Here is a 27,315-nt window from a genome sequence, read left to right as displayed (position 1 = left end):
AAGGTAGAGGTCCTTGAATTTGGTTAGCAGTTCTACAAACTTTTCCAGGGAGACATATTTGAGCATCCTCAGTAGTAAAAAATTCTACTCTTGCTCGCCCTCTAGTGACATGATAGGATCTGCGGAAGGAGCTTCTGTTTTCTGTTTGAATTGAAAATATTTGTGAAGGAAACATCTGCATCTGCAGGTGCAAAGGGTTCCTCCTCCTTTGGCCCTAAGTTGGGAGGTGACCCATAATTGGGTTTCCTGACATGACTGCTTTAGATCTGCATTGATTAGCTCAATGAAATCCTTTATTGCAGATTGGACATTTTTGATTGGGCCATTTTTGTGGCCCTTTTTCCTTGTTTGTTTCTGTTTTTTCTTTTTTTCATCTTACAGTCCTTTTGAAGATGGCCAGGTATTTTACAGATGTATAAAAGTTTATCAAGGGACTTTAGAGCTGCAGCCAGTAAATTTGCTTTGTGAGTTTCAGGGCCAACATTCTGAAATTTATTTACTAAATCACAAAGTGTAGTATCCACTTGATGGTAAATAGATTTCATTCCTTCCTTACAATCTTGGTTGGCATTTTCATAAGCCAGTTGTTTGGTCAGAATATTGGCAGTCTCCAAATTTTCTACTTGTCTTTCAATACCTTAAGTGAGCCGGTTGACAAAATTAATAAAAGGGTCCCTGAGGCTTGTTGAATTACAGTAAAGGACTTGGAAGGATCCTGAGTGTCTGGGATCCTCCTCCATGCCTTACAATCTAAGGTTCTGATGTGGGCAATGGTGGCAGTAGACAACTGAGCTTGTTCTTGTAATGTCCCTCTTTGCCCCACGCCAAACAAGTCATCATAATCAATATTAATATTTCCTTGAGCATGATCCTCAGCTTGAACATGAGCTAACTCAGAGTATTCTTCTAAAAACACTATATTTGGGGCAGGAAAAGTAACTATTTTCACCAATGCTTTCCAATCACTAGGAACCAAGGCATAACCCATCCCCTGCCCCTCTATCATATTAAGAGTGAAATTAGTATTAATTCTACTCTCCAAAACCGTCCTTCTTAATGCTTTAAACACAGCAAAAGGCAGTTGCTCACATTCTGGCTGATTAGCATTGTTTCATCTAATGGGCAGACAGCCCCGGTCTGAGTTTCTCCCTGTGCGGCTCCTGCCTGACACATTCAGATAAAAGAGACAGAACTGGGAGAGGATTCAGAGGTGGGGGGAGGAGTAGGACTGCAGGGAGAGGACTGAGAACAAACTTCAGTCTTAGAGACTACCAGGGAAGTCTGTGGCTCTGCCAAGGCTATGTTTCAGATAGTGTCTTGATGTAAATACCAAGCATATAATACAGATAAAGGAGTGCTCTGTTTTTCATGAAATTTTTTACCTGTGTCTTCCCAGTTTGGGTCTTAAGGACCCACTCTCCAGATACCATGCGACAGCAAGAATCTATTTCAGACAGCAAAGCAGCAAGATCAGCATTATTCATAGTATGTTTAGCCTTATGAAGTAAATAAGAAAGTCCAGCCTGATGACAACATTGTGCATCAGAAGGGAATTCCCATAGCTTACCAGTGGGATTGGTACCAGCCGATGAGTGATGCACATCAAAGCCTATTCCAGGCAGTAAGCTATCTCCTTCTCCCATCAACACGTCCAGAAGAGCCCCTGCTCAGGGTGCCAGCTGTAAAGGTTAATTGGGGTCCAGCCATAAGGGTTAAGGGGACAGCTAGTAAAGAGGCAAGCACACAGGAAGGTGAAGAGCAAGAAGTGGCTCCCGTGGGAAAGCCAGTCCACTTTATTATCTATTCCAGGGTTGTATCACTTTTCCTGGGCTTTTAATTGAAAGGCTATTTCAGAAGATATAATAAAATGTACTGAACAGAACAACAGTTAGCCCGTATTAATGGATAAAAGAAAGCTAATTAATTATCCAATATGTGTACTTTCCAATCTGAATTTGATTTTCAATGTTAGCCAGAAATTATTAGCTGAGTGAATTGGAACAAATTTTTGAACTCTTGGAACATCAAGTTCTTTATTTTTAATGATACTTAGCTGAAGGAACTCAAGGATGAAGCAGATAATGTACACACCTGGTAGGGAAATAGTGAACACAAATATCATCAACTACACTAATGCTGATGATTGACACCCAGTAGAGCCTTATCCTGAATGACTGACAGGCCATTGTACTTTTGTGTTTACACAATGATTCCTTCTTTAGATCAACAACAGTTAATTGAAATAATTTATTTTTGCACTCAAATGTTAACTCAGTAAGGGCCAGATAAGCACATCTCTTATCTCTCATCTATCTATATACACAAGAACCCTTCCTCTTCTCTGGAGAACTTTGAATAATACAGATGGTGAACAATCTGTCTAACAATATACAAAACAGAGATGAGTCTATCACTGCCATTACTCTGCTAGGCTTCCAGTCTTTGGAAAGAGTCCTGCTTCCCTTTTTCACTGGTTCCATATTCAATGTGCATTAGAGAAATAATTTACTGTTTTCCAAGAAAAGGTAGAGACAATCTGACATCCATACATCCAGTAGCTTCTTTTCCTTACCAGAAGTCAAAACCAAATAAAGAGATCTCTAAGCACCTGTCAGAGATAAAATATAAGGTTCATTTGTGTTTTATCAGGACTGTTAAAGGATCTAGATTTCTGAATATTTGCAAGACAAAGAATCATGAAATGAGGACTGAGATTGAAAAAGTTCTACAAATAATTAATTGTAAAAATGTGAGGGTAGAAATTTATGTACATCAAAGGATCTGAAATCAGGGCCTTTTTTCTTTCTGGAGAAAAATTAAGAAGAGCACAAAACAAATGACTCATTTACTGCACAAACATAGCTCTTCTTAGTTTCATTCAATATGTTCTTTAAACTGCATCATGGTGGGGATCCTAGTGTCTGATCCAATTTATTCACTTTGAAATAACTGTTATTTAATATTAAAATTTGCTACCATCAAAATGTATTCAAATTCTTTATATCAAGCATTTCCCCAACTAATCCAGCTCTGAACTCCTACTACTTGATTTCATGCTCCTGGCAAATTTGATTTCAAAATATTTTCATGCACAGGTAAACAGCATCCTTTCTTACTTATCCAACTCAATGGTTCATGAATTCAGATTTAAACATGTCCTCAATGACACATTGATTACTGAACATGTCACCGTGAGCCATGAGGGCCTCATGGGTAGAACGTGGGAGGTTTCCAAGATCATAATTTCCAAGATCATAATTTATCAACTTTGAAAATGGCAGTATAAATGTAAATCTTACTGAGGACTTCACTAGGTGAGAACACAGGTGCAGTCCACTGGCTTGCATTCTGGAGTGAGAGGAGCAACTTCTCAATGTGTCCAAATCAGAAGCCACTGGTTCAGGAGATCCAAGATGGTGGACTAGAGGGAGGCTGTGTTCCTTGTTGCTCCATAACAGAGGATATCTGTTTCTCTGTGAGGCAGTTTCTGCTGCTTATCGATCCCCTGGTGTTTACCCCATTTATCTGCTGTGATGACCTACAGTCTGCCAGCATAACGACACATTTTTGAGTGCAGATTGCTCACTCTCAGGCATCTATTATCAACCATTTGCCTGCCCTTTGCCTGTCCATCACCTGGCTTACACCTATCCACCAACCAACGCACGAGGTTCACCTCCTGATCGTCCGACAACAGTCAGCAAACTGCTGACCACCAGTGGAGCACCAGCTGCCTGCTGTTGCCTGGAAGTTCCCTGTGACAGTACCTGCAGGATTGATTACACATGGCTGCCGCCATTTTGAGACAACAGCCAGGCCCTGTAGGACCCCTGGCCAGACTGACTGAGTCCCGTCTCCAGGATCCCTCAACCTGACTGATCACTCCCTGCCTCTGGGGCCCTCACATCGACTGACCACTCCCTGCCGCCAGGACCCTTAGACCAACTGACTGTTCCCTATCACTGGGACCCCAGATCAACTGATTGCACCCGGCATCCATGTTCCCACAACCACATCAAACACACTGGACCTCCAGGACCCCTGCTGGACCAACTGCATCCCGCCTCCAGGACCTCCAGCTGACCATATTTACACCTGAGCTGCAGCTCACCATTTGCCAAAACATTTCGCAGCCAAAGTGGCCATCTTGGATAATCCTGGAAGCCATAGCTCCGATCTTTGGGTGGGGCAAATCCCATCCTGAGATGCCTACTGGAGGCTTGAAGCTCATTGTCAGGTACCTCTCATGCGTCAGGCCACTGAACACTGGGAAGTTTCATTAGTATATGACTGTTATACTGTAGATTTTATTTTTTCTCCTTTTTAAAAAAATTAAGTTTTTATTTCTTTACTTTTCTTGCTCTCTTTTCCTTTTCTTTCCCTGTTCCCTCAGAGTCTCTTTCTCCCTTTTTTGCATTCTAATATCCAATTTCTTTTGATTACACTCACACCCTTTCTATTTTCTAGAACTTCTGTGTATTCTTTTCTTATCCCATTAACAGTCACATTCTACATCCCTCTGCATCCTCTTTGTCCTCCACTAGAAACTGCAGCCCTTATTGAAAACCTGTTTGTTTTACCAAAGATAATATATGAACTTATTCTGTTTCCTATGACAATTTTGCTATTGTCCCCATAGGGGCTATTTGGTCTAGGATTGCATAGTGTCTGAATTGGGCACTGCTAATATTGATCTCTCCTTAAAGAAAGGGTTTTGAAAACCTATAGGGCCACTATAAGCCTATAGGGGGAAATCTGCAATACCCCAGATCTGCACTGCTAAGGGGAAGATACATGAACAACATGAAAAAATGAGGGAAGAAAATGATCCAAACAAATCTAGATTCAATATTAATAGAATCCAATGACAGTATTTTAGAAGAAAAGTCAGAAAAGGAATTCAGATTAAACATGATTAAGATGACTTGTGAAGCAAAGGATGGGATTAGAGAACAAATGCAGGCAATGAATTATAATACCAGTAAGCTTAAAGAGCACCTGCAGGAAGCAAAAGATCATTTCAACAAAGAGAAAGAGATTCTAAAAAAAAAAAAAAAAAAACACAAAACAAACGGAAACCTTTGAAATGAAGGAAACAATAAACCAAATAAAAAAAAAAAAACTCAATGGAAAGCATCACCAAAAGACTAGACCACTTGGAAGACAGAATCTCAGATAATGAAGACAAAATATTTAATCTTGAAAATAAAGTTGCCCAAACAGAGAAGACGGTGAGAAATAATGAACAGAATCTCCAAGATCTATGGGACATCGTGAAAAGACCAAATTGAAGAATAATTGAGATTGAGGAAGGCACATAGATACAAAGGAATGAACAACCTATTCAATGAAATAATATCAGAAAATTTCCCAAACCTGAAGAATGAAATGGAAAATCAAATACAAGAGGCTTACAGAACACCAAATGCACAAAATCACAACAGATCCACACCAAGACACATTATAATGAAAATGCCTAACATTCAAAATAAAGATAGGGTTTTGAAGGCCACATGAGAAAAGTATCAGATTACATATAGGGGGAGACCAATATGGATAACAGCTGACTTCTCAACCCAGACTCTAAAAGCTAGAAGGGCCTGGATCAACATATTTCAAGCTCTGAAAGAACATGGTTGCCAACCAAGAATCCTATACCCAGCAAAACTAACCTTCAGACTTGAAGATGAAATAAAATCCTTCCATGATAAGCAAAAGTTAAAAGAATTTATAAATAGAAAGCCTGCACTACAGAATGTTCTCAACAAAATATTCCATGAGGAGGAAATGAAAGACAACCTTGGAGGTCAGCAAAGGGAGGAACTACTTTAGAGGAAAACCACTCAAAGGAGAAACCAAGCCAACTGAAAAACCAAAAATAAGCCAAATGACTGGGAATACAAATCATATCTCAATAATAACCCTGAATGTTAATGGCTTAAACTCATCAAACAAAAGGCATAGACTGGCAGAATGGATTAAAAAGAAACACCCAACAATATGCTGCCTGCAAGAGACTCATCTCATAGAAAAAGACATCCAGAGACTGAAGTTGAATGGATGGGAAAAAATCTACCATGCACATGGTCTCAGTAAAAAAACGGGGGTTTTCATCCTTATATCAGATAAAGTGAACTTCAAGCCAAAGTTAGTCAGAAGGGACAAAGAGGACATTTCATACTGCTTAAGGGAACCATAAATCAGGAAAACATAATGATAGTAAATATTTATGCCCCAAACAATGGTACATCCCTGTACATCAAACAGAGGCTACTGGTTGTACTTGCTGTGATTGGGAACAGAACGACTTCAGCTCATTGTGATGTGTGAGACTCTGTGACTGGAAGAGAACCAGGGTGGATGTTTTTGACTCCAGGTCCAGGAGCAGCATAATGGAGTCGGTAGATATACCCAGTATAGAGAGGAGGTAGGTTGCCCATCTGCCAGGTGTTCTGTAGGGAAATTGGACTGAGAGACTATTGGCTTGGTGGATGGGGGACCATGCTGGGAAGCAGAGGGACATATCCACCATCTTGGGGTGCTTAGGGGCCAATGACTTGATAATGGGCTAGGCCTGGCCATTTTTGGCTCTCTCACCTACTTGCTGGTACCATCAGAAGTCTCCTAGCATTTTTGAAATTCTCCACATGTTCCTGTGGAAAGGAACTTAGAGAGGCCTCTTTCCATCATTATGAAAGGACCTAAATCCTCCTATGACCAGGTGAGTTTGGTCAAAAACAGATCTTCTCCAGGCATACCATGAGATAGCTGCAACTCCGGCCGACCCCTGATTCTATCCTTGTTGTGAAACATTTGAAGGGAGTAGAAAGTCAACAATAACAGTATCAAGAACTGAACTTTATGTTATACCAACACATATCACTTTGGAAAAAAAAAAAAGACTAGAAGTGGATTATTATTTATAATGTCAAAAAAACATAAGTCACCAGTGCCTAACACCCAATCCACAGGAAAGCATGATGAAGAATAAAATTGGAAGCCCTTTAGAGACAAAAAAATCTGAATTGCACAAATGGGACTTGCATCAGATTCTTTTTATAGATGGTGTAATTCTCCCTTATTTACACAATTTAGCCGAAACATTTTTAGAAATAAAAAAACACAGGTTGGTTTCTTTAATAATAGTTAAAAAAAAAAATCAAAGAAATCATTTTGGATATTTTCACTACAAAGTAGTGATAAATGTATGATATGCTTACCCTGATTTGAACATTACCCAATATATGTGTGCATCAAAATATCACATGGTAACCCATAAATATGTACAATATTTTATGTCAATTTTAAAAAGTGACATTGTATATTACCATCTCTGAAACTTCATAATGAAAATGCAGAGTACAGTCAAACTTCCTGTAAAGAGGAAACCATGACTATAAAATGATCATTTTCTTTTCTCTTCCACTCCTATGAATGTAAATAAATTATATTATCCCATTAAAAGGTATGGGTTGAGCAAGGTACAGTGGTGCACATGCATAATTCTAACTAATCAGGAGGCTGAGGCAGGAGGATTGTAATTTGAAGTCAATCTGGGAAACTTAGTGAGACCCTGCCTCGAAAATAAAAAGTAAGAGGTTTGGAGATGTATCTCACTGGTAGACACTTTCCTAATATGTTCAAGGTCCTTGGTTCAGTCCAAAGCAATACACACACAATACAGACTAGCTGAATGAATAAAAAAGGAAAATATAAGTCGGTCGAAAGGACAATCATCTTCCAAAACCCAAGAGACTCATGTTACTAGTAGAGTCAGGAGAGATCAATCTGGCTGTGGTGGCACATGCCTGTAATCCCAGGGACTTGGCAAGCTGAAGCTGGAGGATTGCAAATTCAAAGCCAGCCTCAGCAACTTAGTGAGGTCCTTAACAATTTAGGGAGGCCCTATCTAAAAATAAAAAATAAAAAGGCCTGGGGATGTGATTCAGTGGTTAAGTGCCTCTGGGTTCATCCCCAGAAAAGACAAAAGAGATTGAAAAGGAAGGGAAAGAAACAGCTTATTCCACACAGGTAGAAGCTAACAGCACACCAGACTAAATATACTCATAGCACAAAGACTAATTATGCAGTCAGAGAAAAGTTATTAAGCCAAAAATTGTTAGAAGAAACAAGGAAGATCATTCTATGATGATGAAATAATCAACTCAGCAAATGATCAAAGATTCATAAATAAAAATATATTCAAAGCAGGACCACCAATATATAAAAAGCATATATTAGATATAGGGAGAGATAGACTCCATTACACTAATAACATATTTTAGCATATGAGGAAATTAGATGCCACTCTTTCATCAATGGACAGATCATCCAGACAAAAGATCAGCACAGAAGCTTGAAGATTAAAATGTGGTATAGAACAAAGTCACCTTGCAGATATTTATAGATCACTTTGTCCAAGAGCAACAGAATTCACATTTTTCTCCATGGCACAGGAAATGTTCTTCAGAATAGGTGTTCTCTTAGGCCACAAAATAAGAGTCAGAATATTTAAAAAATAGAAATAATATTTATTCTCTCACCACAGTGGAATAACATTGATGTCTATCAATAAGAACAATGGTACAAACACATAAAAATACATACAATGAAAATGTTACAAAATGTGGGATGGACTCAGGTCCCAGGTTATTGTGGAGCCTGACCTCAGGGTCTTCCTTCAGAAACTGAATGAGAAAAAATACCTCATGTAAATATTTGGGAGATTAAATAAATTTCTACATGTAGAAAGAGAAGCAAAGTCCTGAGATGGTGAGTACTTTGACCTTAACGCCACTCCTTCCAGGGAAAACAAGAAAGAAGCAAATCATGGTGAAGAACATGAACAATCAAGCAATAGATTGATAGAACACCATGTCGCACATAATGTAGGTGTTTAAATCATGCTGGAAATCACAGGAATGTCTGCAAGTAAACATTCCAAACTTGAAACTTTAAGGACCACATATAGGGAAGAAACATTCAAGAGGAACTACAGAGGTAGTTTTTGAGAAGAAAAAAAAAGTACAAAAATATGTGTAAGAAAAGTCATAGGTACTTTGAGGATATAGGTAATTAAGCATGACAATTAGTGGAAAAAAAAGAGGAAGGATATTGATATCCTTCACATTCACCTTAAGGGTACACACCATCCTTCAAGAATAAGAGGCTGCTCTGCTGAGGAGTCTCCACAGGGCCCCCTTCATATCCTTGTTCCTCAGGCTGTAGATGAAGGGATTTAGCATGGGGGCAACAACAGTGTACATCACTGAGACGATTGAACTTTCCTGTGGAGAATGGGTCACAACAGAGCTGAGGTAAACCCCAAGGCCTGTTCCATAGAACAAGGAGACCACACAGAGGTGGGACCCACAGGTGGAAAATGCTTTATACTTGCTTAGAGAGGAGGACATCCTCACTAAGGTGGAGACAATCTGAGAGTAGGAGTAGAGGATCCCAGCCACAGGAAATATAACCAGCAGGACAGTTGAAACATACATAACGATGATGCCGATGAGGGCATCAGAGCTGGCCACCTTGAAAAGCTGAGCCACCTCACAGAAGAAATGAGGGATTTCAGTGCCAATGGAGAAGGTCAGTTGCTTCACTAGTAGAATATGAGTCAGGGAGAAACATAACATGATGATCCAACACATCAAAACCAGGTGGCCACAGTGTCGGGGATTCATGATGACTGTGTATTTCAGGGGGTAGCAGATGGCCACAAACCGGTCATATGCCATGACGGTCAGTAGCATATCATCCATTCCAACAAAAATCATGAAGAAATATACTTGAGTGAGGCATTCTAAGTAGGAAATCTCTTTGCTATGTGCATGAATGTTCACCAGCATCTTTGGGATTATGGTAGATGTGAAGCAGATGTCAATCAAGGACAGATTGGAGAGGAAGAAGTACATGGGGGTGTGGAGGTGGGAGTCAGAGCTGACAGTCAGGATGATGAGCAGGTTCCCAAGCACTGTGACCAGGTACATGGACAGGAACAGTCCAAAGAGAATTGGCTGCAGTTCTGGGTCCTCTGAGAGGCCCAGGAGGAGAAATTGGGATAGAACTGTGTGGTTCTCCACTTCCATGTAGCTGGTGTATCTGCTGGAAAAGGCATAAAAGCAAGATGGATGCCTAGCCAACTGGCACCTTGGCTAGTTACAACATAACCATCTCACCCCTTGCAAGGATGCCCCTTTATTGAGTCCTCAGTATAACAGTGATTCACTCAGTCGAGGGGCAAGCCAAGTCCCTCTATGTATTTTTAGTTACAGAAAATTTTGGGATGTATTTTGAGATAATCATAGAAGAATGGATTATAATTTTCTCCTGGTCTTCCAGGAGAGTAAATAAATTATAATTATTGGATGTCCATCTTTCCCAAGGACAATATAGAACTGTGATATAAAAATTGGGTTTTTGAGTCAGACAGATGAGATGATGCAATTGTTCTGTGGTTCCCGTGTTACTATGGGCATTTCATAAATATGAGCTTACCTTCTTAAAGTCTCAGTGAATCTTTACTCTCTTTCATTGATCAACATCCACTCAACTGTGACAGCTACCATGGATGGAATTCTGATCACTATAAACACAGCAGGTTTATTACTTCTTTTGACTGACAGAGCACTTCTAAATAATGAAGCCCTTTATATTTCCTTCTTCCAGAGAATATCTTTTGGTGAGCTCTTCCAAGAAGAGGAAAGATATTGTGGACTGCATAGATAAGAGGAAGAAAAATCACACTTCAGTTAAAACCATAAAGAAGACACAGAGGGTAGTCTGTGCTCATGTATCTGTGGTCTGGAGTGGGTGGGTAGTGTGCAAAATCAGCAGATGGTGGCAAAAATATGTTTGAAGAAATCGATTTAAACTATTCAAGAATTAGAATTATCCTATAAAAATTAAAATGCAAAAATAAAGATTTTAAAATATTTTTTTTTTACATTCTGCAGGACAAAAAAATAAAAGTGTCAGTATTTGAATGCCTAAAGGTTGTCAATTAGTACAAGACAGAAAATCCTTGTTGAGGACCAATTTGTCTGTCAAGATGGGTAGGACGGTCTTCTCTGAAGTAGTAATGCCAGCCTGAGAGAAGGATGGGTCATTGCTAATCAGAGGAGGTAAGGCTCAGGAAATAACCCAGGCTGAAAGAACCAAAAACTGTGGTTGTGAGCTTGGTAAAGGATGGGATTAGCACAGGACCAACCAGAGTGATGGGGAGCAGAGGACCATCTAGGAGGGATGATGGAGTGTATGAGACCCGTGGTCAGATTAGAAGATCAGGAGAGTAGAAGGACAGCAGGAGGAGGAGGGGATTGAAATGGAGCAAACTGCATTCCATGCATGATTAGGTCAAAGTGAACCCCACTATCATGTAAAACTACAGTGCACTAATAAAAACATTAAAACATATGCATGTACTTAGTATATCATTAAATGGAAATAAAGATGTAAAAGTGGTTCTACTGCCTGAAAGGAGTTAAATAAAATGTGCTTCTATCTATTAAAAAATAACATAATGATAAGGTAATACCAATTCTAAGAATGAAAGTTTTCTTAATCTAAGGATGTTTGTTGACATAAATCATCATGAAAATAGGTGAATATAAATTGTAATCATGATCAAAATAGAAAAGATGAATTTGAGACTAGACAACAGCCATTTATGCGATTAGCTTCCAGGGATGGAGCTACTGGTCAACAAAGACACCAAATACATTTTCCTAACAGTACAGAGTGGTTGTTCTCAAATCACAGTCAACAGGTGTTCTTATATGAAAACACTAGAGTGTGTTTGTGTTAAATTCATGATCGTGCCTAGACAATCCCCTCCATCTCAAATCATTTCATATTTCTCTGAGCATTTAGATTAATTGACACATGAAAAGAGGAATTGGAATGATCATAAAATACCCTAAATAATGACATTACTGGTAGATGTTGTGATCCTATCCTGAAATGACAACTACAATAATATAAACTAACAAAAAGTTCTCAGTAGGTCAAATCTGTCAGTAAAAACTAGTTGCAAAATACAATAGAAAATTTCAACCAATTTTGAACAAAGGGCACAAAACCTTCTTCATAATAGGTCCTCAGTGAGAAACCATCCATAAAGAATTAGATGCAGGGAGTCTGACAAGAACCTGGAATTCATAGGAAAGCATGGTGACAAGTTTTGGACTCACCAGAATATAACTCTCATTGGAAAGAGGGTCTGTAATCCAAAGAGTATGAGGAGGAAACAGAATAGCTGGAAAAAATGATGCAAATTAAAGTTCTTCCAAAGTACAGGAACTCACTGCATTGACAACATATATAGGAGGCTCCCCATTTGCTAGAGGCAAAGCCCAGTACCCATGTTCTTTCCTGTTTTCCTTCTGATTCCTCCAGCCTCAGTGGGACACAGTGACTCTCTCGATGACTATCACTGAGGCTTTCTCCATGATCTGTCCCCAGGAAGCCCACATGGGTTCTATGGGGGCTGAGGTCACAGAATGAACATTTGAGGGACAATGGGGCACATTTATAGTTCCTGGCACCTCAAAGTTTGAATTCTCAGAGCTCCTCATTAATCACTGTGTTGCCTTTCTGTCCTCCAAAAATGCAAATCCCTTGAGGTACAAAGAGGTAGGCAGAGTGGAAATTGTTCAGTCAGTTTTGTGTCTGTGGAGGTAATAGGTAGTGACACCAATTTATTTCCTTTGAGGTCAAACCGGTTTGATTTCAAAGTCACAAGCTTACTCTAAGCAATGTTAATTTAAGGAATCAATCCCAGGAGAAGTATTTCTGTGCTCTACCTCCTTAGAAAAATATTTAGGGACTTTAAGGATCATTTGGTATTCACAACAGTATGAAGGAAAGAAAAAAAATTTTTTTCTTTTAATATTTTTCCCAATTCTTAAAATTTTTCAAATTGTCAAATAAAACTGTATGTACTTACTGTGTATGACATAATGGTTAGAAGTGTTTTATATTTTGAAATGGTTGCATCTACCTCACATAGTTACTTTCTGTGGGGAGGACAATTGACATCCACTCAGCATTTTTTGGTTCACCCTAAGTATATATAATTTTTATTTGTCATTCAAAAACAAAGAATACTTTTTATTTAGGCATTTTGGGACAGGGATCAGCAAACATTGGCTAGTCATCTATTTTATGTATAGTGTTCAACATTTTTCGATGAATATCAATTATAAAAAATGGTGGGTCTTATGGCATTATTTGTGCATACGGAAAAATGTAATTGGATCAGTTTCATCCCCCTACCCTTCTCTCTCTTTCTCTGATCCCCTTTCTTGACCATGTTCATTTCCCTTCTATTTTTTTAATTTTTTGGGGTACAGAGGATTAAGCTCAGGGCTAGCCACATCCCTGGCCACTTTTTATATTTCATTTAGAAACAGGGTCTCTCAGAGTTACTTAAGGCCTCAATAAGTTTCAGAGGCTGGCATTGAACTTCAGATTCTTCTGCCTCAGCCTCCTGAGCTGCTGGGGATTCCAGGCATAGTCACTATGCCTAGATTTCCCTTTTAATTTAATGGAGTTCTTATTCTTTGTTATTTTTCCTCTCATTTTTATGGATGAGAGGAAAATATATGATATTTTTCTGAGTCTGACTTATTTTACTTGAAATTCCATTCTCCATTTCCATTTCCATCTATTTTCCTGCAAATGACAATTCACTTTTTCTTTATGGCTGAAAAAAATCTCCATTGTGTACATGCATGTGTGTGTGTGTGTATGTGTATATTTGTGTGTGGCTGGGTGTGATATATATATATATATATATATATATCTATATGACTATAGTTAATAGCAATGTATTTCATTATTTAAAATTGCGAGGAGCACATTTTATGTTTAACACATAAATTAGAAGTGTCAGATAATAAAATGTTAGCATGCTTGATTTAGTAATTTCACAAAGTTTATGTATATCCAAAATCACGTTTACATGATAAATAGTTGCACTTTTCATGTTGACCAACAATAAATTTAAGGTTAAAATATGCTTTTAAAGGAGTAAAGGAGATTGTGAAAAAAAATAACACAACACAATTTTGAGATTATTATAATTTAATCTTTGTAAAGTGTTTAGCAATGGCCCCAAATGTAACGACAAATAGAGTTAAGTTATTACCATCCAGTTGAGAACCTGGAAGGATCATAGACCGTGATCTACAGAAGATGATGTTGAATAAAAACTCATCGTACTAATCCTGAAGCACTTCATCCCTTAAGTATAGCATCCTTTTTGCTACATTCTCAGTCAAATTACTTTTATGCACAAATCCAACACACCAATTCTCTGACTTCTCAGCTGATAAAGAGGAGAAACAGCAAATAAATGAAGGGAAGCCATAATGAGAGAAGCATAGAGACCTGCTAATTTTGGTAGCTGTGGAACAAGAAGAGAAACTCACCATGACCCTAACTTTCAAGGAGGGAACTGGAAAATGTGACATGCACTCACCCCAAAATCTTTGAATGGACTTAAAGCATTTCATGCAGGGAAAATCAGCTGAAATGATTAAAAAAGCCATGGAAGATAACTAAAATGAAACACAGACTTGGTTGTGTCTAAGAACAAGAAGAAAGTGGGACCAAAAGGATAAAATAATGCTCATTCAAACTGAGGAGAAAGTTAAGGACCACTTGGTCAGGAGGTTAAAGAACAAGCCAACGCAGGTCAGTATTGGTTCTCCCAGCGTTAAATATGCTTCAGCTTCAGAATGGCCCTTTGCATTTGATAATTTCAATGCCAGTGTGTGTGTGTGTGTGTGTGTGTGTGTGTGTGTGTGTGTGTGTGTGTGTGTCTGGAGGGATGCACATTCTCACACCAGAAAAATGAGGGTACACCTTTAAAATGACACATACTGTTAGATTTAACAAGAAAGAGCATTCGATGGAACATGGAACATTAGGAAATGAGTGTTTATGAACATGCAAAGAATTGTTGCCCAAAATCTTTCAAATAAATGCATATGGTGAAAAAGTACAAAGAAACATACACTGTTTAAAGTCAAAAGTGAAATGGGTGTTGAATTAGAACACATTATATTGCATGCTTTTATAATTATGTCACAATGAATCCTAATGTTATATCAAACTAAAAAGAACCAATAACAATAAGATCAGTGCCTGGCATATAGAAAATGCTTAATAATTGCCCTTTATTACTGGCTAAAAATGGAATGTATCATCATTTCTTTAGATGCATAGGTAACCTTTTTGGAGAAAGAGAGCTTGGCATCCTGAAGATGCAGCACTGTGTGGGTCCTAAATCACACTCGTTTTTTTTGGTACCAGAATTTTAACCCAGGGGTGTCTAACCACTGACCCACATTTTCAGGCATTTTTATTTTTTTTATTTTGAGACAGCATCTTGCTAAGTTGCTCAGGGCTAAGTGGCTTAGGCTGGCTTTGAACTTACAAATCTCCTGCTTCAGCCTCCCAAGAAACTGTGATTACAGGCGTGCACCACTGTGCCCGGCTCATCATCCACTTTAACAAATCCTCAAGATAGTTGTTCTGAAACTTTTGTCATGTAGAAATAAAATTTACCTGAAGAGCTTATTAGCCATAATGAGCTGCCCTGACCATGGAGTTTCTGCTTGCATAGATTGATGTGGAGGCCAAGAATACGTACCTCTAATGAGCCCCCAGGTGATTCTGACCCTGCTCATCAGGTGACAATGATTTGAGAACCATTGTTCTCTTCTGTCCCTAGAGCTTGAGTCTATTAAAAGTTGTCCTGCACTGTTGGCTTCTGCTATTCCCCAATCCCAGTCCTTGTCAGGTGCGGAACTGTTCCAGATGACATCATGGAAGGCCCTGCTGCCCTGGCAGGAGGCACAAGAAGACCTTCCATTCAGGGAATTCCCAGACTCTCTTGCTGGGAGTCAAAGAAGCTGTGCCCGGGGATTCTGAAGCTCACATAAGTTTTTCAGGACCTCACTGAATTCTCAGACACCTCATTCAATAAACCATTCTGACATCTTATATTTTTATATACAATTATGCTCCCACAGGGTAGAAAGAGAAACTTCCTGCCATTTCCTTCTCCCTAAAGATAAGCTGTTGTAGGCTAATTTACTTCTCCCATTATTCCTCCTTTATTGGGTCTGTTCAACAACTTGCAGTCAATAAGTTCATTCTCCTGGAGATTTAAAAAGAGTTCCTTTATCTGTCTTCAGAAAGGTCTGCCAGGGCCCATTGAGATATGGCTCTGTTTCTTCCCTTCGCAGAGTCTAATTTCAATGATATGAGTTTCTCCCTGAGGGATGTGTTTGTGCTCCAGGGACTCCCAGTAGACTTGACTCTGAGAATCCTACTGCATTGAAAATGAAGACATCACTACCCACTTGAATGTTCAGTGACTTTGCTAACAGACAGTCAAGCAGTTAGAAGACTAGAAATGTCTTTATCATTTTTGGGGATGCAAAGATCAGTCCAGATTTAGGACAAACTACTGTGGTAGAAATGAAAAGACCTGCTCTGAGTTAGGTGAGGAGAGAGTGAGCACAGGTAAATGGAATTATCAGGTAGAGACAGAAAACCCCCAATACAGAGAGCATGTACCAAAGGGAAGTATAGAGTGTGAGTGAGTTTCATTTTTATTAAGATAGGTAGGAATTACTGATTCCATCAGAAATTCCTACAGGTGATAAAGAAGGGATAGGTGATGGTGAAGTTCCTGAAAAGCAAGAAGGGATGGGATGGGAAGCCCAGGAGGAGATTTTTAAGAGGCCATCACTAACAGAATATTACACAAATAAGAATGTCAGTTAAGTGGTGCTCACTGCTGTGTGGATGCCTATGGAGACTAATGTGGTCTTTGGGGCTTTGTTTGAGAGTCATGTATGTCAAAGAGCATTATGGGGTCCCTGGAATGAGCACAGCAGGAACATGGATAGGACTCAGGACAGGATCATCTTGCCTTTCCAACTCCGACTTCCAAGCAGGAAATTTCTCTTTCTCTGTATACTATTAATAGATTTTTACGGCCACTAGTAGAGACCAATGAAGGTCAAATCTTTATATTTGACCTCTAAGAGGTGCTTTGTAAGCACTCAACCCAAATGGTTCCAAGATCAACCTTCTTGAGTGTCCTCACATGTCCAGCATGGGTGAGGGACAGGGTTTCTGTTGGAGGAATGGGCCATCTGTAAATTAATTTCTAAGAAACGTATTTAATAGAAAAACCACAGAAGACAATTATTTTTTGAATCAGGGGGTGTGACCAATTGAGCCATTTTAAGATCTGGTCCAACCCATATCTCTCACCCTGCACAAAACTCAACTCAAAATGGATTAAGGACCTTGGAATCAGACCAGAGACTCTGCAGATTATAGAAGAAAAAGTAGGTCCCGATCTTCAACATGTCGGCCTAGGACCAGACTTCCTCAACAGGACTCCCATAGCACAAGAAATAAAAGCAAGAATCAATAACTGGGATAGATTCAAACTAAAAAGCTTTCTCTCAGCAAAGGAAACTATCAGTAATGTGAAGAAAGAGCCTACAGAGTGGGAGAATATCTTTGCCAATCATACTTCAGATAGAGCACTAATCTCCAGAATCTATAAAGAACTCAAAAAACTCTACACCAAGAATACAAATAATCCAATCGACAAATGGGCTAAGGAAATGAACAGACACTTCACAGAAGAAGATGTACAAGCAATCAATAAACATATGAAAAAATGTTCAACATCTCTAGTAATAAGAGAAATGCAAATCAAAACCACCCTAAGATTCCATCTCACCCCAATTAGAATGGGGATTATCAAAAATACAAGCAACAGGTGTTGGCGAGGATGTGGGGAGAAAGGTACACTCATACATTGCTGGTGGGGCTGTAAATTAGTGCAGCCACTCTGGAAAGCAGTGTGGAGATTCCTTAGAAAACTCGGAATGGACCCTCCATTTGACCCAGCTATCCCACTCCTTGGCCTATACCCAAAGGACTTAAAATCAGCATACTACAGAGACACGGCCACATCAATGTTCATAGCTGCTCAATTCACAATAGCCAGACTATGGAACCAACCTAGATGCCGTTCAATTGATGAGTGGATAAAGAAACTGTGGTATATATACACAATGGAATATTACTCAGCCATAAAGAATGACAAAATTATGGCATTTGCAGGCAAATGGATGAAATTGGAGAATATGCTAAGTGAGATAAGCCAATCTCAAAAAGCCAAGGGACAAATGATATCGCTAATAAGTGGAGGATGACACATAAAGGGGGGGAGGGAAGGGTTAATGTTAGGGTTAGAGTTAGGGTTAGGGAGGGGGGCAAGTATGGAGTAAGAAAGTACTGTATAGAGGGTAAAGAGGGGTGGGAGGGGTGGGGGGAAGGGGAAAAAATAACAGAATGAATCAAACAACATTACTGTATGTGGATTTATGATTACACAAATGGTATGCCTTTGTGCCATGTACAGAGAGGCAACATGTATCCCATTTGTTTACAATAAAATTTAAAAAAAAAAAGAACAAAAAAAATAAAATAAAATAAAAGGGGATTTATGAGACTGGCTTACTGGACCAGAAGCTGGATATTCCACAATGGCATCTGCAGGCTGGAGAGCTGGAAGAATCAGCAGCTGCACAGTCTAAGAGATGGATGCCCCAGAACAAGAGGGATCAACAGTGCTACCCTAGTCTGTGATCAGGGCTTCTGGAAACAACCTGGAGAATCACCAGCAGAGTGAAGAAGCAAGCGTTCGATATCTTCAGATGAAGCAGCAATCAAGAACCTGTTCAAGAAGATTCCATCTTGCATCTACATCTGCTTCCTTGTTCTTCCGATTTTTATTCCATCCCAGTCAGCATCCTATTGGGTGGTGCTACCCATGCTTAGGGAAGGTCTTCACTTCAGTTCATTATCCCACATTCCATTCATTCCTAGATTCGCCTTCATTGATCCACTCAGAAGCCTCTTAATCACGGGCATCTCTTAATCCAATCAGGTTGACAATTCAGCCTAACCATTACAAGAATGTAAAATGATTTATCAGCATTGAATATAGATTTTGACCTAAAATTTATATTTTAAGTGTAGCCCACAATGACAATAAATATATTAAAAGATTACCATTTTCAAAAAAAAATAAAAAAATAAATAAATGGAGCCTGAGCTTGACTTTTTTATAGCAATACAGATCAAAGGAGAGCCAGCAGAAACTTCCATGAGAAACAGCCTGGATACTCTAGTGGGTCATCCCAGAGGACCTGCAAATTCCCATGGTGAGCCACTAGAGGAAAACCACATACTCCAGGCAATCTGGAACAATATTTTATGAGTGTCAATTCTTCAGAGCCAGATTTCCATGTCTGACCACTCACCAAGCCTGGGTTTAATTGCTGGACATGGAAGACTTCCTGCAGTTTCTTCCTGTTTTCTCTTAAGTATAAATGATAGGCAGCTACTCTGAGGTCTTGCATCTTGGTTCTGAGGGAATGACCACCTATTATCATGATAAGAATAGAATTAGTAGCAAACATATAATTTTAATAATATACCATGTAGAGTGTTTCAACCTATTTCTAGGATTAAAGTCATTCAATTCATGAAGTATTTGGTCAGCTAGAGATGCAAGATCCATGATATCAATTTGCTTTTCTGAATATCCTGGATGTGATGATGCAATTCCATAAGATCCAGGTTATTATCATTGTGTTATGTCAAATGTCCATTAAATGACTCTTATCTCCTAGTCCCACTGGAAAGCATGATATTTTGTTGCAGTAACACAGACATGCTTACAGTCATCATGGTATTTAAGCCTTTGTTTAAATTGGAGAGCAGGAAGCTCATTACTGGGATATTTGTAATAGTAACTGTTAAAGCATTTAATTTGACTTCAGTCATATTATCAATACTTGACAGAATGAACTATGCCCCTAGATATAGTGAATGTGGGAACAGATAGAAGCCTGAAAGAACACATTAAAATATATATGACCCAAATTTTCATCAACTAAGAAATAACTATTAGAATGTAAATGTGAATTACTCATCTTTCTAGTGTAATATCAATCAGTTTTCTGGGATCTAATTTGGTTTTCATTACATGGTTACTAGTAGTACAAAGTAATACCCAAACAATAGGGAATAGTCTAAATTACATGGAGTGAAGTTTCAAAAAATCAGAATGATTGTATATCTAATCTTATTTTGTATTTTGAAAATATTTGCCTAGTTTCATATATCTCCCACTGTATTAAAAAATCAGATTAAACTTGGTTGCTTGTAAATTATTTTCAAGAAGAGTAAAAGTGAAGCACATTTAGTGGCAATGTTCCAGGTTAAGCCTTCCTTTCTTTGAACCTTCTAGAGGAAGAGAAATTCTGATGTAACTGTCTTTGATCAATTCTTAAAGATCAATCCAAAACACATCCAACACTTTTAGAGATTTTGTGTTGTAATGGCGAGAGAATTGTACATTTCTTCCATTTAGGAAAGGTGCCACATTTGGTTTCAGATCAATTAAGGCAGTAAGATATTGATGGGTATTTATAGAAATGACTTTTTATGAGAAAGTCCCAATTTAATAACTCTTTAAACATATAATCTTAAGTGCCATGGGCCAGTATGATTGGCTGGCCTCAGTACTTTTGCTATCTTTTCCTCAAAGTTTACCATTAGATAGCCAGTAACCTATCATGGGACCAGCATATAGGTAAGTTTCCATTGTGGTCCGTATAATTAAATCCAATCACATAGTGAGTATAGCATGAGTATCTGTAAAATCTCCCATCATATAATTATATCATCAGTAAACATTGGAATGGATTCTCCAGTCCACGCCACTGGGTGTTTTCAAGGTGGCTCTGGGATATAGGCCTAATAAGTTTCTCCATGCATTCCACTTACCTGACAGCTCAATAGCGCTAGCACACAAATGTTGAGGTTGGAGACTGAGGATGTCCTTACTGTTCAATGATCCCTTCAGCCTGAAGTGTCGGGTCCTTCAGTTGTCTCTACAATGACAAGTTGCTTTTTTTATTTGGAAATATACAAATAAGCTTCTAACCTATAGTATTATAAAATCTTGTGCATTCCATTGCTCCACTTGTTGCTCAGCAGTGATGAGACTCCTGATATCACAATTTTTAGAACATTTTTTGAAATTAAGTGGATTTGCATAGGGTTCTGTTTCACCCATTTTTATTTCTTACAATTGTAGAAAATAAATTGGAGCATTATTGGCCTTGAATTATAGACAATGACCTAGCAGTGTACAAGTATTTAAACCATAAGATGTGACTTAATACATATTTTTATTTGGCCAGGAAGATTAATAAAAGTTATCTATTGCTAGAGTCAGTGTTGATGAGTTGAAGAGGGCATTACAGTAAAAGAAGGCCTAGTTTTTATCAAATATATGATTTGATTTCATCTCTAGTAGTAGGCTGAGTGACAGTTATAAAATGGAGTCAGTAAAGATAATGAATCAGTTTCACAACTTGTCTGTCTTACAGGTAATGGCCTTCTTATCTTAAATTAAGCTGTTATGTTAGAATTGGTAGTATCTTTCAGGTTTGTGATCCAATAGGTTATTCAAAAGTCTTAGAATTTCATGTCATTCATCTAGCAATCGTATTTTAAGGGATTTATGGAAAAATAATTTTTTTGTATAAAGATACAGCTGTATGAATGTTCTTCATAACCTTGTTTTCAAAGTAGCAAAAATAATTTAAATGTCCAAGTAGGATTGTGGAAAAATGAACTATAGGATAAAAAATTTGGTTTTAAAAGTAACATTGTAAAAGAATACTAATTATGTGTAATTTAAAATAAATTTACAAGTGTTAAAATTAACAATATGATTCTACATGTACAAATAGAAATATGTATATTTCTAAGCTTATGTTTGGAAAATAGTTTAAAAGGTTATTTATTAAATATATATAGTAATTATTTATGGACAGAATTTTAAGAGATTCTTAGGTGTACTTAATTTTTCTTATGTGGGTCTCTTGACAAAATTTGGGTAAGATGTTTCAATTCTGAAACCAATCCTAGTTTCTCACTTGAATATTATTTTATAAAATTTCTATATATAATCTTTTGGATCAATACAAGCTAAGTAACACAATTCAATCATATCTGAAACATAAAAGAAACAAGTTAAGAGAGCTTGTATCTCCTTTTTGGCAAGGATGTCAAAATGTTTTTATATTTCAACTGCTAATATTTAAATATTTTCCTTAGAAATATAGTTAGGTTTACTTCTTAGTGTAGAGAGAAACAAAAATTTTATAGCTTATATTTATTTAATTCTAAAATATTAAATGACATAATTAAATTTTTAATTAATTTGCTACCATTTTAGAAGTTTATAAGAGACCATTATTGTAAAAAGCTTTAATTTGGAGAGCATCAGCTTATGAAAATGTACTATTAAATCTTATACTGTAAAGACTTCTTTGCTTGGAAAATAAAGGTATAAACAGCATAACAAGTTAGTAATAATCATTACAGTTCATTAAAACATAGCCAGCAATGTTTTTATATTAACAAAATGTAGCTTTTAAAGAGAAATTTGAAATCTGGAATGTAAGGTGGTTTTAAAAATAATAGTTATCCTTTAATCAAAATTGTATGAATCTTAATTTCTTTAAAATTAGCTTCTCTAAATAATAAAACTTAATGAACATGAGAAATTATTTCATTGGAATGAAAGATTAATATTCTAATTATTTGCTTTTATAATCCTTAGAAATTTTATACCTTCTTTATATCAATAAAATTATGAACACACTCATGTTTAAACATATTTTAGTTTAGAGTATCTGATATTTTTATATTGAATATTTGATATTATTTGCATCCAATCAATGATCTTTCAGTATTTTATCTTTGTAAATCAACAAGTATCTCTTGTAATACTTAGATAATTAATCCTATTTGCTTTAAATTTAACTTGCTTATTCTTAATTGTATAAGACAAGATATCAAAGAAATGTAAATATCAGTATTAATTATCTGTTTCCTGTTGAAGAAAATTGTCAGAGGTAGATGGATATAGATTTTGAATATTATAGGAATTAGCAATTTTATTATTTGACCTGCTACAAAAATGTGAATTGATAATTATTAAAGAGCCTTTATTTTAATTTGCTTATCCAATATAATTTAAAACATGAATTCATGATTAGAACATATAAGGCAGGTTTGAAATTCAACAATGATAAGATTCAAAAATATTTCAGGTTGTCAGCTTTTGTTCTAATGATTGTTATTCACCCTTAAAATCATCTTTAAAAAGGAAAAAGTTAATTCATTAAAAAGCTGAAGTAGAGCATCTTTTATTAACTTCAGAATTTTTCCCACTTCACTTTGGTTATAGATAATCTATTTGAGAGAATGACAGGACGTGGTGGTGACAATCGCAGCTTGTTAACAAAGATGCCTGGCGCAACACTTAGCTGAGATTAGTCTGTAAAAATATTTGTTTTGTTTATTTTTTCCAGAAAGTCGTTACTCAGGAAATAGAAGACTGTAGCCAAGATTTCAATTTCCTTTTCTTCTTGTGCTGTAGAATTAAGAAGTATCAGCCTTCAAGCTCAGCAGAGCAGGGTAGAGGGGCTAGAAATGAGCCTGCAAGACCATGTGGTTCTGCCATGTTTTTCCGAATCCTTACAGTCTGCACCATGGTGTCTCCAATCCACATGCCATTTCTTCTCTCATCTTGGGGGCCTGAACTTGAAAGGCTCTGCCTGGTCAGGAACCAGCCTTGCTCTCTAGGAGCCGGTGGCACTCTGTGAGTTTTCCCGGCAGCTGTTTTTTATCTTCTCTTCCTGGGATCAGAAACCATGCCATTTCTGCAGACCGAAAACCATGGCTGGCACACACACATTCAAACCACAGGACTTGCCAATTAATCTCCCCTTCCTAAGTTAGAGACCTTCCCTAAATTCCTGACTAGGATCTTTTCCCCCAGGATTCCAAACCTTCACACCCTTCTCAGCCAAGCTAGGGTTCACTCTCAAGCTAAGTCACACAGTCCACTTCTGCAGCAATCCAGCAGGTAGGGACTTCGAGATGCAGGCAGACAAGGCAGGCAGACTCACCCATGAAATCTGTACATTTTAAAATAACCAAGTCTGCTATCACTTTCAAGAATTGTAGAAGCTGCGTTCTCTCCACTGAATTTCCACTCTATGTTATTGAGTACCATTGAACAGACTTCTCTTCTTATTCTTTCTCTATACAGAGCAAATTGCCCAGACTTAAAAGTTACACTATGAAATTCCTTTCTCTTTCTCTTCATTCACACGTGTGTGCTTCCCACAAGAGAAGGCTGACACCTGCCTTTAATTTACTTTTTCTGGAATCTTCTTGAATAGTCCCTGTGCAGGTCCCAAACTCATGGCTCATCACAGGTCCTGCATAGGTGAAGGAAAGGGTTCCTGTAGCAGGGATGGACCAGCTGTAAATTAATCTCTAAGAAACTTATTTAAGAGAAAAACCACAGGAGACAATTATCTTTTGAATCAGGGTGTGTGACAAATTGAACCATGCTAAGATTTGGCTTTAACAAGCAATGGAGCCCACACTTGGCTTATTTATAGTGATACAGATCAAAGGGGGACCAGTAGGAGATTCTTGCTTCAGAAATAGGATGGAGTGGAGTTAAGGAAGCCATTTCCTCTAGTGGTTCATCCCAGCAGGATCTACAAATTCAGCAGTGAGCCACTAAACAGACACCACATACTCCAGGCAATCTGGAGCTATCTCTTAACAATTGCCAGTTCCTGGGAGCCAGATTTCCATGTCTGACCTCACTAAGCCTGGTTATAATTGCTGGCCCTGGATGGCTTCCTGCACAACCTGATGTTTTAACATCCTTCCTGATATTACTTTTGCTATTACAGCTATATCTTTGAAAGTTAACATCATAGCTCTGTCACCCATGGATTCTGCCCTAGGTGTCCATGCCCTACGCTTCTCTATTTCTGTCTTCAGCAGAGACTACTCTCCAAAGCTCCAGGTTCCACTAAGATGTACAGCCACTATCTCAGTTTGCTTATTGTAATATTCAGTGTATAATTTTAACAATTTTTTTATTGAGATGGGATCTCATCATATTTCCCAAGCTGCTTTGAAACTCTAAGGTTCAAGTAATCCTCCTGCTCTGCCTACTGAGTAGCTGGGATTATAAAGGTGTGCACCAGCATGCCTGGCTGTTAATATATACCAATATATTTTGTGTGTGCAGTTCTGTGGAATTATGCATACTCATTCCATTTTACATCATCTATCTTCCAGACTTTTCCATCATCCAAATTAAAACTCTGCACCTATTGAAAGTAACCCTTCTTTCACTTTCCACCAGCCTCTGGTGACTCCTGTTCCATTTTCTATCTCTATAAATTTGAGTATTTCAAGTACTTCATAGGAATAGAATCATATAGTAATTTTGTCTACTTGGTTATATTAATTTTGACATTTCAAACCTATCCCAAAGGGATGCAATAAAAAGCTCAGGAAGAGCATTTGTAGAGGTAATCACTAACAAAATAATTACACACAGTTATTGAAATGAAATGGTGCTCAGTGTTGTGTTGGGTGGACACAGAATCCATGGACAGCATTGGGCATTTCATTAAGAGTCATGCATGTTGGTGAGATTTATGGGTTCTATATATGAGAAGAGTGGGTTAATGGGTAGGTGTTAACTTCTTGATTTTCTAACTCCAGTCTCTTTAAGCAGGAACTTTATTACTCTGTGTACAACTAATCAAAAATTTTCTCCCATCCCTGCAGACCAGTATGTTTGACCTCCACGTTCATGGCACCATTGGGGTGTTCTTGACTTGAATGTTCCAATATTAAACCTGACTGTTGTATCTTCCCTAAGTTATTGCTTTATTAAAAAATATTTTTCTTAATATATATATTTTTTCAATGTTGATGGACCCTTATTTTATTCATTTATTTATATGAGGTGCTGAGAATCGAATCTATTGCCTCAAACATGCTAGGCAAGCACTCTACCACTGAGCCACAACCCTAGTCCCAGATATTGCTTTACTATCATAGCTATATCTTAAAAACTAATGCCAACAACTCTGTCATCAATGGAATTGTTTTGCATTGCTGGTTCTCAACTGAGCTAAGTTTACCCCAAATGTCTGAGCCCTTCTCTCTTCAATTTTTGTTTCCAGCATAGACTTCTCTCCCAAGATTCAGACTCCACGGGAATATCAATCTTATATCATCTCTGTTTGTTTTATTATGATTAAATATATGTAACAAATTTATAGTTTTATCATTTATGATTTTAATTGGTGCAGAGATTATTTTTGGATTGGGAATAATTTTATTTTTGTTTATTTATTTTTAAATTTATTTTTATTGTGCACAAATGGGATACATACTGTTTCTCTGTTTGTACATGAAGTAAAGGCATACCATTTGTGTAGTCATACTTTTACATAGGATAATTGTGTTTGATTCATTCTGTTATTTTTTCCTTCCCCCCACCCCTCCCACCCCTCTTTTCTCCATATACAGTACCTCCTTCCTCCATTCTTTCCTCCCTCCCCCCACCTATGTGTCATCAGCAGAGATTTTTGAGTATCACTTCAAAAGCATTGGTAGCAACAGCAGAAGTGGATTATATGGAGCTAAAAAGTTTGTAATCTATGAAGGAAATACTCCAAACAGTGAAGAGAAAACTATAGAATAGGATAAAATATTTTCAAAATTTTATATCCGATGAGGGTTAATACACTAAATACATGAGGAAGTTAAAAAAAACTCAATAGTAAGAAAACAGATCATCTGATTAAAAACTGGGAAAAGCCCTGCATTAACATTTCTCAAAAGAAGATCTACAAATGCCCAGCAGGTACAAAAAGGGTTGCTCAACATCACTAATTATTAGCATCAAGACCACCACGAACTACCATGTTCCTCCATTTTTTCACAATGACTGTTATAAAAAAGGAGAAAGGTGAGTGTAGGCAAGGTGTTGTAGTAAAGGGTGCAAGGGCTCATGGGGATGTACATTATTGTAGCCCTGAGACTGTCAGTGAGTATGGTATGGAAACCAATATGGAGGCTCATTCTAAAAGTAAAAATAGAACTTCATGTGATCCTGCAATCCCAGGACTAGGTATGTATCCAGAGGAAATGAAATCTGCATGTGTAAAGATACCTGCCCTCCCTTGTTTATTGCAGCACCATTCAGAGGAGCCAATACCTGGAGGCAACCTAAGTGAACATCAATGGATAAATAAAGAAAATGAGGTTATACACACGTGGAATGCTATC

The 27,315-nt window shown here is 37.7% G+C and overlaps 3 protein-coding genes across 5 annotated transcripts in view; 1 reads left to right on the top strand and 2 right to left on the bottom strand.

Moving 5' to 3' along the window:
* LOC306646172 (olfactory receptor 7E178-like) overlaps nucleotides 1-27,315 on the bottom strand; it is a gene marked incomplete at its 3' end in the record, with an annotated part of 130,470 nt that overhangs the window by 23,823 nt on the left and 79,332 nt on the right. The gene's annotated exons all lie outside the window — the stretch shown is intronic.
* The window catches only part of LOC306646104 (olfactory receptor 7D4-like), a gene marked incomplete at its 5' end in the record, with an annotated part of 93,264 nt that overhangs the window by 60,668 nt on the left and 5,281 nt on the right, over nucleotides 1-27,315 (top strand). Inside the window, one exon of one of the 3 annotated variants that reach the window (XM_079114572.1) lies at nucleotides 23,754-23,797. The exons of the other annotated variants lie outside the window; for them this stretch is intronic. Of the gene's footprint in view, nucleotides 1-23,753; nucleotides 23,798-27,315 lie in introns of those variants that run through there. 3 annotated transcript variants of the gene reach the window in all.
* On the bottom strand, nucleotides 9,156-10,208 carry LOC306646390 (olfactory receptor 7D4-like; the record flags this gene model as incomplete). Its single annotated transcript, XM_079115038.1, has 1 exon — nucleotides 9,156-10,208. Exon 1 carries the CDS (start codon nucleotides 10,092-10,094, stop codon nucleotides 9,156-9,158), a length of 939 nt encoding a protein of 312 aa, XP_078971164.1. The 5' UTR covers nucleotides 10,095-10,208.

Source organism: Sciurus vulgaris (assembly GCF_902686455.1).
Source record: "Sciurus vulgaris genome assembly, chromosome: 16".
Lineage (NCBI taxonomy): Eukaryota > Metazoa > Chordata > Mammalia > Rodentia > Sciuridae > Sciurus > Sciurus vulgaris.
Note: the sequence above shows the minus strand (reverse complement) of the source record. Positions and strands in the feature narration are given on the sequence as shown.